Source organism: Syngnathus typhle, linkage group LG2 (assembly GCF_033458585.1).
Source record: "Syngnathus typhle isolate RoL2023-S1 ecotype Sweden linkage group LG2, RoL_Styp_1.0, whole genome shotgun sequence".
Lineage (NCBI taxonomy): Eukaryota > Metazoa > Chordata > Actinopteri > Syngnathiformes > Syngnathidae > Syngnathus > Syngnathus typhle.
This window is the reverse complement of record NC_083739.1, coordinates 24167595-24184261: the sequence shown is the minus strand read 5'-3', so window position 1 is coordinate 24184261 and position 16667 is coordinate 24167595. Positions and strand designations below refer to the sequence as shown.

General features: G+C 44.0%; 1 protein-coding gene across 3 annotated transcripts in view; it reads left to right on the top strand.

Moving 5' to 3' along the window:
* Nucleotides 1-273: 273 nt before the first annotated feature.
* dip2ba (disco-interacting protein 2 homolog Ba) overlaps nt 274-16667 on the top strand; it is a 141088-nt gene continuing 124694 nt past the window's right edge. Inside the window, exon 1 of one of the 3 annotated variants that reach the window (XM_061272953.1) lies at nt 274-1046. In XM_061272953.1, the coding sequence (XP_061128937.1) occupies nt 869-1046 (178 nt within the window). In that variant the 5' untranslated portion in view covers nt 274-868. The remainder of the gene's footprint in view (nt 1047-16667) is intronic. The other 2 variants (XM_061272955.1, XM_061272954.1) reach the window with 2 other exon arrangements.

Sequence of the window (16667 nt, the reverse complement as noted above, 5' to 3'; positions counted from 1 at the left end):
CTTCGTTGTTAGTTCGATGCATAAATGATATCCTTGTTTGTTCACTTATCCAGCTGACGACAGCTCTTATGGATGTCTAGTAGATGTCTAATCAATGTCTATCCCGTAGACTTCTAAAAAAAAAACGTTCACATATAGACGTCTAATAGACGTCTATCCCGTAGACTATGCTATAGACGTCCACGGCATAGACGTCTATTTTTATTTCACTTTGACCTTTTTTAAGACGTTTTAGCCGAGACGTCTGGGTAGCATATAGACGTCTATTAGACGTCAAAATGCTCGCAGGGATATAATTCTAGAAATTAGGTAACCTCTAATCTGGGTCGTAAAATTCTCTTGCGATGTAAAGCGTTTCGAATTTATACGGATTCCATGTCGATCGGATTTTGAATTAACGGCCAATCCATGTTTTTGTGTGGGAGGAGACAGATCAAAACTCTGTGTCTCTCTCTGCCAACGATCAGATTATGTTCACAGAGTAAATTACCGCAGTAACTGACCCAGAGTTTAAATTACCACTCTTTCTGGAACGGATAACTCAGAGTTTCCCTTGTTTCCGGGGTAATTTACTCAAGAGTTTCCACAGAACCCGCTTTCTGGAATAATCCCCCGGTCGTCACGTTCAAGATTGCATTGTGTTAGTATCATTAAAAAAAAAAAGTAGGATGAGGAAGAAGACGACGAAGAAGAGAAGAAACCGCAGCCGGTTAGACGCAGAAGAAGAAGGAGGCGGAAAGAGACGCAGACGAGAACGAAGCAAAGCAAACGCAGTCGCGTGACCGCAGAGCCTAATGCCGCCGCCGTTGTGTTTCTCCCATTATGGCGGAGTGGGCAGCAGCGCGGATGGGTAGTGCCTCCCATTCGGATGTTTTTTCCTGAAAGCCTTTCATACTCCTTAAAGTGGCTTTTCCCGCATCGACCCTACGTCCCCTCCTCTCGTGTGATTTTCGGCAAAGTCATGGCAGACTGCGGCGTGGATTTATACGCCCTGCCGAAGGAGGTTCGAGACCAATTGGCGGAGTTGGACTTGGAACTGTCCGAAGGTAAATAGACGCTGCGAATGGTAGAAATCAATGGTAACGATGTCAAGACATGTCTCGACTGTATCCGGCCACTGTGTTTTATTGTCGGCGGCAGGCGAACGCGGCTTTACCGAGGTTATTGTCAGCTGAAACTGAATGTTGCTTGTCGCTTCTTGAGACGCGCAAGATGCTGTCATATCCGGCACCTTGCCGCTTGAAACACAAGCTTTTTGAGGGGGTAACACACTAAAAAGATGTGAATTGTTTAGGTATCGTGTGCCTTGGAAATTTATTATCCTACTGTGTGTGTGTGTGTGTGTGTGTGTGTGTGTGTGTGTGTGTGTGCGTGCGCGCGCGCGCGTGTTACACATGTCAGTATAAACATTAAAATAATTGTGTTGCTTTGCAAACAAGGTAAAAAGCACTGCAGTAAATGAGACTGGCAGTAATGCACCATTCAAACACCACGACTCACAGCCCCAATGAACACGTTCAATAGGACTTTGTGTTCTATTTTCCCAAGAAAGTCCAGCACGTTGTAAGTGACATACGAACAAAGAGAAATGACAGCAGAGTCGAGCCCTGACAAGTAGGGCCTGCTTGCCTCTGGCCATGGCTGTCTCACGCACGCGTGCATACACACACACACACACACACGCACACAATGAATCCAATGAACAGTTCATAGTACCCCTCCCCCAAGCAGCTGTTAGCCTCCTCATGCATCCCGCATCCCACGGACACAGTGTGCCCCCCCCCCTCCCAGCACCCTAACTGCTGAATAATGCACTGAAGCTTGATTTCAAGAAAATCGTAAATGAAATCAAAAAACCAAGCTGTCAGAAAAATGGCAATAAAATTTTTACTTGAATTGTTTGGTCCAAGTTGACCAAAGGAACATGTGGAAGATAGTCGGCGTACACTAAGGAAACCACGTAACGAGGACATATCGTGCAATTTCAAAGATGACAAAGACCCAAATGACCCCCACCCTGCTGGGCGATCCTGTACCTGACTTTGCCTGGAAAGGCGTGGGACGATGGTGGCGTGTGGAGGTCCTGGGGCTTTGGTCGTCGCTGTACCCCTGAGCTCTCCATCATTCCCCTGTCTAGACCTTGCCATGGGACAGTACTCACTGCAAAAGAAAATGGATGGATGGAATATAACATTAAACATTGTTGCCAGGTATTTTGGCTATGGCTTAAGGGGAGACGGTGATAACCATGTTTCAGATTAACCCATAAAATCAATATTTGAGTCAGTAAGCAGATGATCCATTTGTTCATTTTTAGACCCCAAACATCGCACATTTAAATGACCTCCCAGAAACCTTTGTTTCTGTAATTCTTATCCCAAATTAATTTTGAGTGGTTTAATGTTTGAAATATCTTGAAGTATCTATGTTTTTTCATAACCTGATTTTTCATATAAATGTTTTACCCTCGCGTGTATGTGACTCAGTGGTTGGCACTGGTGAGAGAGTCTTTGGTGATCCGGCTAGCTGAGGTGGAGGCCCAGCTTGCTGAAATGCAAGCCCAGCTAGCGGTAAAGGTCCAGCTAGCTGAGGTGAAGGCCTGGAACAGCAGAGGCAGAGGCCCGAACAGGTGAGATGGAGGCCCAGACCACAGAGGCAGAGGCCTGGACAGCTGAGGTGGAGGCCCGGCTAGCAGAAGTGGGTGCCTGGCTTGCTGAGATGGAGGCCTGGCTACCAGAGGGTAAGGTGGAGGACCAGACCGCTGAATTGGAGGCCTGGCTAGCTGAGGTGGAGGCCCGGCTAGCTGAGGTGGAGGCCCGGCTAGCTGAGGTGGAGGCCCGGCTAGCTGAGGTGGAGGCCCGGCTAGTTGAGGTGGAGGCCCGGCTAGTTGAGGTGGAGGCCCGGCTAGTTGAGGTGGAGGCTCGGCTAGGTGAGGTGGAGGCCCAGACAGGTGATATAGAGGCCAGGACAGCTAAGGTGGAAGCACGACTAGCAAAGGTGGAGGCCCGGGTAAATGGAACCCAGATAGCTGTTGAGGTAGCCCGGCTAACAGTGGTGGTACCTCAGCTAACAGTGGTGGTACCTCAGCTAGCAGTGGTGGTAGCCCAGCTAGCAGTGGTGGTAGCCCAGCTAGCAGTGGTGGTAGCCCAGCTAGCAGTGGTGGTAGCCCAGCTAGCAGTGGTGGTAGCCCAGCTAGCAGTGGTGGTAGCCCAGCTAGCAGTGGTGGTAGCCCAGCCGGTTGAGGTAGGTAGCTAAAACTGGTAGATGTAATCCAACTAGCTGTGAGGATAATCCAGCTAGCAATGGATGCAGACGAGCAAGTTGTGGAACTAGCCCAGGTAACTGCGACTGAATTCTTATTTGGTAATGATGGTGTTACGTAGTGACGGCTTCTTCAATGATGACGGAGGCTCTAAAATCTTTTGTGTACGTTTTTACTGTTCTTTTTATTGTATAGAACGAAAAGGAAGACACTATGTAGTCAGATAACGATAGACAAGTTGGAATGCAAACATTTCCGCAAAAACACCTTCAAAATAAAACACTTCCGGTGTGTCAAAATAAATTACATAAATTCCAATCATGCAAATCAATAAATGTATGATGAGCAACTTAACAAGTTACAACAGATGGTCCAGAATTAACTTCAATATCTCCAGCTAACAGCAAAATCATGACAAGATGTACAACCCTTTTGGAAGGTTTAACTGAGTCAGTCTCATCATGTTTACTTTTGGGAAGCCTGGCATGGCCAGCCTAGTACCGTTTTTTTCCGTGTATAGTGCGCCCCCATGTATAGTACGCACCCCTAAAAATGGCATGCTGATGCTGGAAAAAAGCTTGTACCCATGTATAATACGCACCTAATTTTTATGAATTTCTTTAAAAAAAAATTTAAATTTTTTTTTTTTTTTTTTTTTTTTTTTTTTTAAGTCCCAATGATCGTCACACACGCAGGGAGGCAATGGGTCCCATTTTTATAGTCTTTGGTATGGTCTTAACTAGGCTGGATGTAATTTTTTTTGTTGGCGTTGATTTCTCCGACTGCCCGTAAACGCACCACCGCGCACGGGAAAGAGGCGGCTCTGTATGGGAGAGACGTTGAAGAGGAATAAAAACACCCTTGGAAACCAAAACTTGCCCCTCGTCGTGACTCGGAGCCGCAACAAATGTTTCGGATTTGTGTAGGGTACATTGTGACAGACAGCAAACTAGCAGGTGATCGAGCGAGCGTCTGATACAAGAGCATTGCGGTCGTATGGAGCGTGTTTGAAGTGAACAGCAGAGACGAAAGGAACAAGGCAAAGTGTTGTGAAATAAAATATTACCTGTAATACGCATTTTGTTATTTGCTGATTGAAACTGCTAATTAAACTGTGAATTGAAACTAATAGGTGGAGAACTGAACTCTCGCTCTTTATACAGCTGACGTGTCTTGCGCAACCGTTCTGCGCATCTGTAATGTATGACGTCCGGTCCGCGATGGAGATTAAAAAACAAACAATATTTGACAATAACACACCATCAAGGATTGCACCATCGCATCAAACGATGTGTCGTCAATTATGAATTTTACTAAGTGTGTTGGGCAGGATGGCTGAATGCGATGCGCGATTGACAACAAACAAGAAGAAAGGTGAGTTTTATTTCGGGGGAGATTTGTCATGTCTCGTCCCCAGTTTTGCTATGTGTCTAGGTTGCCATAGTTTCTGTTCGCGTCGCCCCTCTCTTCCTGTGTCACCTCAATCGATGTAACGTGTTTTGTATTTAAGTCCTGTCTGCCCCTCGCTCACCGTTGGATCATTGCATGTGTTACTGTCATTCTGTTCCTGTCTTTGGTAATGTCACCCTGTCTTTTTGTTCCACGACTTTGTCGGTCAGTCCTGTTGTTGGTTTTGTTGTACCATGACTTTCTTTAAAAAAATAAAATAAAAAATTAAAAAAAAAAAAATTAAATTTTTTTTTCTTTGTACCCATGTATAATACGCACCCCAGATTTTAGGACAATAAATTAGTTAAATTTTGCGCACTATACACGGAAAAAAACGGTACTCTTGTGAGGAGAAGGTGGTGCTTGTAGATTTGTTTGTTTGTTTCCTTTCGTGGACATATGCAGTTCAATAGTAAGTATGGAGATACAAAAGCAAGTAAAAGCCAAGATAGTAATATGGCTAATGGTCTTTTAGCGCATTTAAAGCATTTTTGTGGCAAACACACAGGACCTGCCAAACTGTGTGGCTGCACCACGGCAGCCGTTGTTTCTGACAATCGAACACAAACATGCTCAGACTTCACAAGATAGTAAACAGTTTCTGATAGCAATGTGTATCGTGTTGAACTTGTTTGCCCAAAGAACCAGAAAACGTTTAGAATTTGCAACATAAAAGTGCAAAGGGTGCAAAGCCCATATCAATTTCTAAAACAACAAAAAACAATCTCCTTAAGAAATGTTTGTGGTTCAACTCCATTGACAGCTCACAACTCCTAAAATTCCTAATTCCGCTCATATGATAATACTTTATCCTTGCTGTTAGACAAAAAAGAGCAAGTGGGGCTGCTTGCCGTGCGACGTATGAGTTTACATCAACTGAAGCGGCATCGCAATTTGTTTGTGCCTCCACGCGTCTCATTTTGATGATCCATGCGCCCGTGCGACTGTTTGCCGGGGGTTGCCAAATATTTTTTCCATGCCTAATTTAGCCTTGTTTACAGTGTGTTTAGCAGGCTTTTATTTTATAGTCTGAGAAAACCTGGCATCCTTGAGAGAAAATAAACTGCCCTTCAAAATCGTTCATTGGCTCCAAAATGAGCACGTTCACAAGAATGTTCAAGAAGTTGAAATGCGCTACGTTCAGTTCACGTTCATCGTAAATTTGAACGGGTTCAGGAACTATCGTTCATTGAATGCGTTCAGGTGAAACACTGTCTGTGGTCCATTTAGCCGGAGATGAACTGGCTAGTCAGTCGGCCCGGTCTGTATGCATCAATTTCTGGTGAACAACTGCGAGAAACCCCTCAGAGTTCAGAGTCAAATTTTAAAAGTTGGACTTGGAAAGATTTGGCGCCCCGAACTTCCAGTGATGAGGGTCACCTTTCAGCCGTGTGGTGTCATTAGTTCATTGCTGCTATGACTTAGTTTATTGCCGCTGTGACTTAGTTCATTGCAAAACCTGCTGTGACTTGAGGGGGAAATGTTTGTTCCCTTGTTACTTGGATAAGAACAGTGACCTGCCAAAAGGCCTCTTGGAGGTATGCTACTTCTGTTGCGAGATCCCCCCCCCCCCCACCCGTGACCATGGTAACGCAATGACCATTCAGCTGCTTTGATTCTGCATGGCCAGGAGCTCTGGCGTTTGTACCATTCAGCTAAACTCGTTCTTTCTGCAGTTCTCACTGATTTGTTTCCATTGGAGGAATGAGGGCCATACTCGAAAAGTTTACTTGCTGTCCTCTTGTGGGTCAAAGTTGAAGCCTGTTCAATCGAATGGTTGGAATTGAGGAGTAACTTGTGATATTTTGTAATGATATCATGATAGAGCGTATAGAGAGAGTAAGAAAATGGTTTAAATATCAATTATTTTATAGGGGTGTAAATCGCGGGTTTTGTCACGATACGATATAATATCGATACAAAGAACTACGATACGATATTTGCCGATATCTTAAAGCCTCCTGCGATTCATTCACGATATATCGCGATATAGTGCTCTACGATCGATATTTTTGTTTTTTAATAAAAAATATAGAACAATATCCTGATTTATAACAATTCATACGCAAAATCAACAAGGTACTGCAAACTCTTTTTGAGAGAGTTACAAGAGTATTGCAGTATACAAAGTGCTTCTTTTAACACTGAACTTTGATGTCGTGTTTTTTCTTTAAATGTGCGGCGAGATTTGTGCTCCCTGAATATTTTATCACCGCATGGCAGGATTTACAAACTGCACGTGTCTTGTCCGTTGAGCCATCTTTTCTTTGGAATCCAAAGTGCTTCCAAACGAATGACTTGAAGCCTAAAGGGGAGCAAATTTCCTCATCTTTTTGGACACTAGCCATAGCACCAGCCCAGGAGACGCGTACTAGTTGTCGACTCCCCTTTCACGTGCAGCAACGCCGCGCACTGCTCCCGGAAAGAGGAAGCAAGCAACAATGAACTGGATTTCAAAATAAAGTCGCGTCTAATGTCCGAGGTCAAACACGGCAATATAAATCGATGTTTACGTTTAGCAATCGTAGAGCATTATATCGATTAATCGATGTGTATCGATGTATCGTTACACTCCTATTATTACAGTAGGTGTTTATACAGTGTTTATATATTCTGTCAAAATTACATTTGGTGAATGACCCTACAAACAAACAAACAAAGAAACAAAGAAACACGGATTTTACCACTAAATTCAACGCCCGCCGCTGATTTCAACGCCCCCTGTAGATATCACAGCAGTCTGCGGATGTGCAGAATAATATATTTTCATCCCGGTAGCAACGCTTTTGTTTTCAATTGGAAGGCATCTTTTTTCAATGCTTTATTGATAACCTCACTCGTTTGGACAATGGAGCGGTTTCTCAGAACTCAGCCTCCGTAGTCCGTACATAGAGAGCAAACTCTTACCTGAAAGATTTGCGTGAGGATGGAGGCAAGGTCTTTTGTACAAGTTGTAACAAGGTGCTGGATCACAAATGAAACTCTACAATAAAAGTTAATCTGTCCTCTCCTTCTCATTTAAAGAGAAATGCAATGTAAATGGACAACATTTTAAAACTGCAGAAAACAATTACCACAATCGCCAGTAAGACCGTGACTGTTGAGGATAGGACCCAGATATATTGTGGGGGCCGTGGCTCAGGCAGTAGAGCGGGTCGATTAGTAACCGGAGGGTTGTCGGTTCAACTCTGTCACAGTCACGCGTCGTTGTTTAATAACATACCTTTATTTTTCTTACAAATACCGTTTTTTTCCGTGTATAGTGCGCCCCCATGTATAGTACGCACCCCTAAAAATGGCATGCTGATGCTGGAAAAAAGCTTGTACCCATGTATAATACGCACCCAATTTTTATGAATTTTTTTTAAAAAAAAATTTAATTTTTTTTTTTTTTTTTTAAGTCCCAATGATCGTCACACACGCAGGGAGGCAATGGGTCCCATTTTTATAGTCTTTGGTATGGTCTTAACTAGGCTGGATGTAATTTTTTTTGTTGGCGTTGATTTCTCCGACTGCCCATAAACGCACCACCGCGCTCCGTGCGCATGGAGCGTGTTTGAAGTGAACAGCAGAGAAGAAAGGAACAAGGCAAAGTGTTGTGAAATAAAATATTACCTGTAATACGGATTTAGGTAGAGAACTGAACTCTCGCTCTTTATATAGCTGACGTGTCTTGCTCATCCGTTCTGCGCATCTGTAATGGCGGCCTCCGTATGATATCCGGTTTGCGTGTGTGCGAGAGCGAGAGAGAGAGAGCGCGCGAGAGAACGCTCAACCGTAGCGCGCCGCCGACCGCCCAACTGCACCGGGCTGGTCGATTATTGTGACAGAGCCGTCGCTGAAATTTAGAAGATATTTTTAAAGTCCTGATGTACTTTCTAAAATTTAAGTGGACCTCAGTGCGCACTGCGCAGGGAGCTTAATTTGGTGCGGTCGCGCAACCACTGTCGCGTTGCTTAAAGAGCGCCTTTGTGTTTTAGGATGAACAGCAGAGACCAAAGGAACAAGGCAAAGTGTTGTGAAATAAAATATTACCTGTAATACGCATTTTGTTATTTGCTGATTGAAACTGCTAATTAAACTGTGAATTGAAACTAATAGGAAGAAAACAACTCTCGCTCTTTATATAGCTGACGTGTCTTGCGCATCCGTTCTGTGCATTTTATTTCACAACACTTTGCCTTTCTTCTCTGCTGTTCACTTCAAACACGCTCCATGCGACCGCAATGCTCTCGTATCAGACGCTTGCTCGATCACCTGCTCGTTTGCTGTCCCGTGCGCGCACGAAGCGCGGTGGTGCGTTTACGGGCAGTCGGAGAAATCAACGCCAACAAAAAAAATTACATCCAGCCTAGTTAAGACCATACCAAAGACTATAAAAATGGGACCCATTGCCTCCCTGCGTGTGTGACGATCATTGGGACTTAAAAAAAAAAAAAAAAAAAAAAAAAATTAAAAAAAAAAATTTTTTTTTTTTTTTTTTTGTGTACCCATGCATAATGCGCACCCCAGATTTTAGGACAATAAATTAGTAAAATTTTGCGCACTATACACGGAAAAAAACGGTAATGCCTGTGACGAGGGAGTAACACAGCAGGAACACGGAAGTAACACAGCACTAATAGGGGTGGATAAGAGTCACTGAGACGCGGCTGTAACATAGCAGCAACACGGTAACACAGCACTAACAGGGCTGGTTGAAAAAAATACCAGTAAAAGTCACTGAGAGCCATTGTCTTCATCTTCCTCCTGTGCACGGAAACAATCAGTCTTCCTGTTCAGTGTCTGATTGGAATAGCGTCAGATATAGTTCGGCACACACTTTCTCAGTCTCTCTTTTGTTGTCGCTTTTGTGCATTTCTTCTAGCATTTTCCATGATGAGGCTCTGTTCATGCTAATTATATACATGCACAAAGCGCTAAGTTACATTAAACTAGCGAGCTACACGTATAGCTCCAGAGTGGATGTGACCGGCAAATAAATAAAGAAAAGGGTGACACAAGATGTCATCAACAATAGCCCATCGCCCCCTAGTGTCCAGAAGAAACCTCAAGTGCATGCATGAGCAGCTGTAGTTCCTACGTTAAGAGCCAAATCGACTGACTTTAACTTAAAAGTGGCATCATATGCATTTCCTTTGTCCCCCATAATGAGGGTTTGTGTATAAAAGCTTCCTTTTTTCAGTAACGTCCATCTTGATCTTGTTCTGTCTCTTCTTTGTCTCAATTATACGGAACTATTTGCCTGGGGGATGGACATGTGATCAATGCACCACTCTTCTCCCCAGTGACCGCGTCACATATCCCTTCGCCCAGCAAAGCGGTGCCGCACAACAGGGGTCCACAGCCTTTTTACGAGTGTAAAAGTGTATTAGTCATCACAAAAGTCACGAAAAATTCGTAGATACGCTGCACTGGACAACAAGCCGTAGGGTTCAAAACTTGAGCAAAAGTAGCGGCTTATGGTTTGGAAATTACGGTAGTCAAGATTGATAAGTATTTAAAATGTTTTAAAATGACTATGCTTTGCTCGACATAGTATGTTTTTTTTACAGGGCGTATTCATTCATAAGACACATAGTATATTGTGTATGTCATGAAATGTCTATGACTCAAATACTCGATGGAAATAACCCCCACGGCTTTTTGTGTCATCCTTTTCACTGTATTATTTGAAAACTGTAAATATCAAAAATATTTACAATGAATGTATCGTTTTGTATTTTTTGTGCTGGAATGTTAACAGTATCCACAGTTCAAATGGATCGTTTACACTTAGCTTTGGCACTTGCTGTGTTAGCCTTGTTTACACATAATGTTTTGCATTGTTTTGCACCATATTAAGTTAATTTCTGCTGTATGCAGTATGTTTACAATATCCTAGTCAGGGATATTTTACACTTTGTTTTAATATTTGCTTTAATATCTTCTGCCTTAAAAAAATTGCACCTTATTAAGTAATGCAAATAATTCTGCCAAAGAAGGACAAAGAATATTGATCTTTATTATTTTATAACCACAAATTTTCAGTATGTTTTGGTTTTACACATAATTTTCCAAGATAATTCTTACTTTATTATTGATTAGCTTTATAACTACCGTAAATTCCGGACTATAAGCCGCAACTTTTTCCCAAAGTTTTGAACCCTGCGGCTTATAGTCAGGTGCGGCTTATATAAGGATTTTTTCGTGATTTTTGTGATGACTTGATCACTTGAAGATTCAAGAGTTTTTTTTATTCGCCATGTTTGAGCGTGCCAAACAAGGAATTTGACTTCGGTAAAACACACCCTCTGTTCAACATTTAGGTGACTAACAACACTCAGGACATGTGAAGAATGGCAAAAAATAAAATAAAATAAAATTCACTTTTATACACTGCGGTATCTTGAAGAAAAAAACAACAACAAAAATACTATTTTGAAACACTACTATGGCTGCTGCTTATTCTGGCTGTGTTGCTTGTGACTATTATGAGCTTTAGTAGGAATGTACGCTAGGTGACCTGCGTCAAAGGGCTCTAAACCCTTTCTCTTACTCTGCCATGTGACTCAGAGATTACACAAAGCAGTGGCGCTGTTTGGACCATCTGCATTGTATTAAAACCCAATCAATCAGCATTTAACTTAAATTTTTCTGACATTTTGCTAACCAAAAACAAGTTGTAATGAACACAAACTTTTCATGCATTTTATTCAGAAGGTTACTTTGAACCCCGAGGCTTAATCGTCACTCGGGCTAACCGGAAGCCATGTCTTCAGGCTGCTACGGGCCAGGGACAAAGCCTTTAGAGCGGGGGATGAGGCTGGCTTGAGGACTGCGAGGGCTGACCTGTCCCGGGGCATCAAAGATGTAAAGAGGGCGTTCTCGTGCAAAATTACCGCCCACTTCAAGGACAGCAGGGACGCACGGAGCCTTTGGCAGGGCATTCAGACCATCACGGATTACAAGCCCGCGCCGCAGAGCTGTGAAGGCGACGTCCGTCTGCTCAATGACCTCAACCGCTTCTTTGCTCGCTTCGACGCTCAGAACTTGCCCGCTGAAGGCCACTCCCCCTTCACACGAGCTGCCCCTGTGCCTCTTCGCCGACAGCGTGAGGAGGGCGCTTGCCGCTACAAACATCCGTAAGGCGGCGGGCCCTGACAACATCCCGGGTCGAGCGCTGAAGGACTGCGCTGGTGAGCTGACGGATGTCTTCACAGACATCTTTAACACTTCCCTGCAGTAGGCCATCGTCCCGTCATGTTTCAAAGCTGCCACCATCGTACCTGTGCCGGAGAAACCCGCTCCGTCCTGCTTCAATGACTACCGCCCCGTGGCACTTACGCCCATCATCATGAAGTGCTTTGAGCGGCTTGTCATGGAGCACATCCGATCCGTTCTCCCCCCCACCATTGACCCCTTTCAGTTTGCGTACCGAGCCAAAAGGTCCTCTGAGGATGCCATCTGCTCTGCCCTCACCCACCTGGAGAGAAGGGACTCACATGTGAGATTGCTGTTTGTGGACTTCAGTTCTGCCTTCAACACCATTGTGCCACAACGCCTCATCAGCAAACTTGACACGCTGGACCTCAGTACCTACCTCTGCAACTGCCTACTGGACTTCCTCTGTCAGAGGCCACAGGTAGTACGTGTTGGCGACAAAATCTCCGCCAGCATCACGCTGAGCACGGGGGCCCCCCAAGGCTGTGTGCTCAGTCCGCTGCTCTTCACCCTCCTGACGCATGACTGCACTGCAACCTACAGCGACAACCATATAGTGAAGTTTGCTGAGGACACGACTCTGGTGGGTCTCATCACCAAGGGAGACGAGACTCAATACAGACTGGAGGTTGACCTTCTGACCACGTGGTGCAGGGACAACAACCTCCTGCTGAATGTCGACAAGACCAAGGAGATTGTTGTGGACTTCCGGAAGGGTCACACCCAACACCTGCCGCTGACCATCGACGGTGTTGTGGTGGAGAGAGTGAGCAGCGCCAAGTTCCTGGGGTTGCACATCAGTGAGGATCTCTCCTGGTCCACCAACACCGCATCACTGACAAAGAAAGCCCAGCGCCGCCTGTACTTCCTGCGGAAACTCAGGCGAGCGAGCGCCCCTCCGGCCGTCATGACTACATTTTACCGCGGCACCATTGAGAGCGTCCTCTCCAGCTGTATTGCTGTTTGGGGTGGCGGCTGCACTGACTACAACTTGAAGGCCCTGCAGCGCATAGTGAACACGGCTGGTAAGATTATTGGTGCTTCGCTCCCCTCCTTGAAGGACATTTACACCTCCCATCTCACCCGGTGACCACGATTGTGAGTGATGTGAGTCACCCCGCTCACTCTTTGTTCGAGCTTCTGCCCTCTGGGAAGAGGTACAGAAGCCTGCGCTCCCGCACCACCAGACTCTCAAACAGCTTCATACTCCAGGCTGTCAGGATCCTGTACTCGCTTCCCCGTTCTGCGTAGCGTCCTGTACTTTTACTGTCTGTATGCACACTGGTTTTTATTCGTTGTGTTATCTATTTATTATTGCTACTCTTATTATTTATTGTTTGTGCCTTCTTGTTTTTTATATTGCGTCGTTTGCTTGTATGTCTATAGTGTAATATGTCTTGTCACCGTGGGATAGGGAAAACGTAATTTCGATCTCTTTGTGTGTCTCGGCATGTGAAGATGTTGACAATAAAGCAGACTTTGACTTTGACTTAAATGGCGGCGTGGCGTATTTATGGATTGTTACGGCCTCCAGGGGGCGCTCTAGCAGGATTGCTGCTTCTTATTATAATTATTATTATTATTATTTCTTCTTCGTCTGTCTCGCTGACAGACGAAGAAGAAATAATGCGCCGAAGAAGACGTGCTAGTTTGTGTTTTGAACATTTCGCGCATCATGCACACACCCTCATGGACAACACGAAGAAATGCATTTGATGCAGCTTTTAAGTTAAAAGCAATCGATTTGGCTATCAAAGAGGAAAATATAGCTTAAATGGCGGCGCGGGGTATTTATGGATTTTTACGGGCTCCGGGGCGCTCTACCAGGAAGCAAAAGCGAGACAGACGAAGAAGAGATAATGCGCCAAAGAAGACGTGCTAGTTTGTCAAGACGGTTGCGTCACCCTTTTCTTTATTTCGTGGTCCCGTCCGTCTATACGTGTCGCTCGCTAGTTTAATGTAATTTAGCGCTTCGTGCATGAATAAAATCAACATGAACAGACCCTCATCACACTCGAAGAAATGCATAAAAGCGACGACGAAAGAGAGACTGAGAAAGTGTGAGGCGAAGGATATCTAACGCTATTCCAATCGGACGCTGAGGAGGAAGACTTCGATGGTTTCAGTGCACAGGAGGAAGATTAAGCTCTTTTCTTACTTTTACTGGTATGTTTTTTAACGAGCCCTGTCGGTGCTGTACTACCATGTTGCTGCTGTGTTACCGCCGCGTCTCAGTGACTTTTACCGGGTATGTTTTTTTTAATCCAGCCCTATTAGTCTTGTGTTACTTCCGTGTTGCTGCGGTATTACTGCCGCGGCACGGGCAGTGTTTGGAAAGAAATGTTAAGGTATGTTATTAAAACTTTAAAAAAGCTTTCTGTGTCCAGTCTTTCTTTGTTAATAACTCGCGTTGGAAAGAAATGTTAAGGTATGTTATTAAAACTTTAAAAAAAGCTTTCTGTGGGTCCAGTCTTTCTTTGATGATAACTCGCGTGCACACTTCCGTGTTGCTGCGGTACTACTGCTGCGTCACAGGCAATGTTTAGAAAGACATGTTAAAGTATGTTATTAAAACTTTAAAAAGGCTTTCTGTGAACGGTCTTTCTTTGTAAAAAACGCGTGTGCACGTGCGGTTTATAGTCCGGTGCGGTTTATATAAGAAAAAAACTGAAATATCCCCCAATTTTAGCTGGTGCGGTTTATAATCCGGTGCGGCTAATAGTCTGGAATTTACGGTAGTCATTTTAGATTCGTTTTTAAGACCTGCGGAAATATCAACTTTCAAGCTGCGGAATAAAGAATTATTTTCCGTAGAATCAGGACTGTTCACCGCGGAGAGTTTTCTCTACAGATTCCTGCGGGGACTAGGAAATAGACCCAAAACCTAAAGAATGTTACAAAGCAAATATTTTCGTGTGCACCTAATACTTTTTCAATATCCCATATTTGGTCTAATTTGTTTTTCCTCCATTATTTGTGATTAAAAATAAAATAAAATCTATATTCCGTTTGTGTCGTAAAAACATGTTATAGTGTATTTTTTCTTGTTTTGTGTTGTATTCCATCCATCTATTTTCTGTACTGCTTGTCCCCAAGGGGGTCGTGTGCGTGCTAGAGCCTATCCCAGCAGTCATCAGGCAGTTGGCAAGGGACACCCTGAACTGGTTGCCAGCACACAAAGACGAACAACCAATCGCACTCACACTTACGGGCAATTTGGAGTGCTCAATCAGTCCACCATGCATGCTTTTGGGATGCCGGAAGAAACCGTAGTGGCCGGAGAAAACCCACGCAAGCACGGGGAGAACATACCGTTTTTTTCCGTGTATAGTGCGCAATATTTTACTAATTTATTGTCCTAAAATCTGGGGTGCGTATTATACATGGGTACAAAGAAAAAATTTTTTAATTTTTTTTTTTTTTAATTTTTTTTTTTTTATTTTTTATTTTTTTTTTTGAATAAAGTCATGGTACAACAAAACCAACAACAGGACTGACCGACAAAGTCGTGGAACAAAAAGACAGGGTGACATTACCAAAGACAGGAACAGAATGACAGTAACACATGCAATGATCCAACGGTGAGCGAGGGGCAGACAGGACTTAAATACAAAACACGTTACATCGATTGAGGTGACACAGGAAGAGCGGGGTGACACGAACAGAAACTATGGCAACCTAGACACATAGCAAAACTGGGGACGAGACATGACAAATCTCCCCCAAAATAAAACTCACCTTTCTTCTTGTTTGTTGTCAATCGCGCATCGCATTCAGCCATCCTGCCCAACACACTTAGTAAAATTCATAATTGACGACACATCGTTTGATGCGATGGTGCAATCCTCGATGGTGTGTTATTGTCAAATATTGTTTGTTTTTTAATCTCCATCGCGGACCGGACGTCATACGGAGGCCGCCATTACAGATGCGCAGAACGGTTGCGCAAGACACGTCAGCTATATAAAGAGCGAGAGTTCAGTTCTCCACCTATTAGTTTAAATTCACAGTTTAATTAGCAGTTTCAATCAGCAAATAACAAAATGCGTATTACAGGTAATATTTTATTTCACAACACTTTGCCTTGTTCCTTTCGTCTCTGCTGTTCATTTCAAACACGCTCCATACGACCGCAATGCTCTTGTATCAGACGCTCGCTCGATCACCTGCTAGTTTGCCGTCTGTCACAATGTACCCTACACAAATCCGAAACATTTGTTGCGGCTCCGAGTCACGACGAGGGGCAAGTTTTGGTTTCCAAGGTTGTTTTTATTCCTCTTCAACGTCTCTCCCATACAGAGCCGCCTTTTTCACGTCCGCAGCCCATGCGCGCACGGAGCGCGGTGGTGCGTTTAGGGGCAGTCGGAGAAATCAACGCCAACAAAAAAAATGACATCCAGCCTAGTTAAGACCATACCAAAGACTTTAAAAATGGGACCCATTGCCTCCCTGCGTGTGTGACGATCTTTGGGACTTAAAAAAAAAAAAAAAAAAAAATAAATAAAAAAGAATCATAAAAATTGGGTGCGTATTATACATGGGTACAAGCTTTTTTCCAGCATCAGCATGCCATTGTTAGGGGTGCGTACTATACATGGGGGCGCACTATACACGGAAAAAAACGATACAAATCCACACAGGGAGGGCCAAAGGTCGAATCAAACCCGCACCCTCTGAACTATGAAGCAGACGTGCTAACCAGTGCTCCATGTGCCTTCCTTGTGTTGTTGTATGGATATATTAATTTTATATT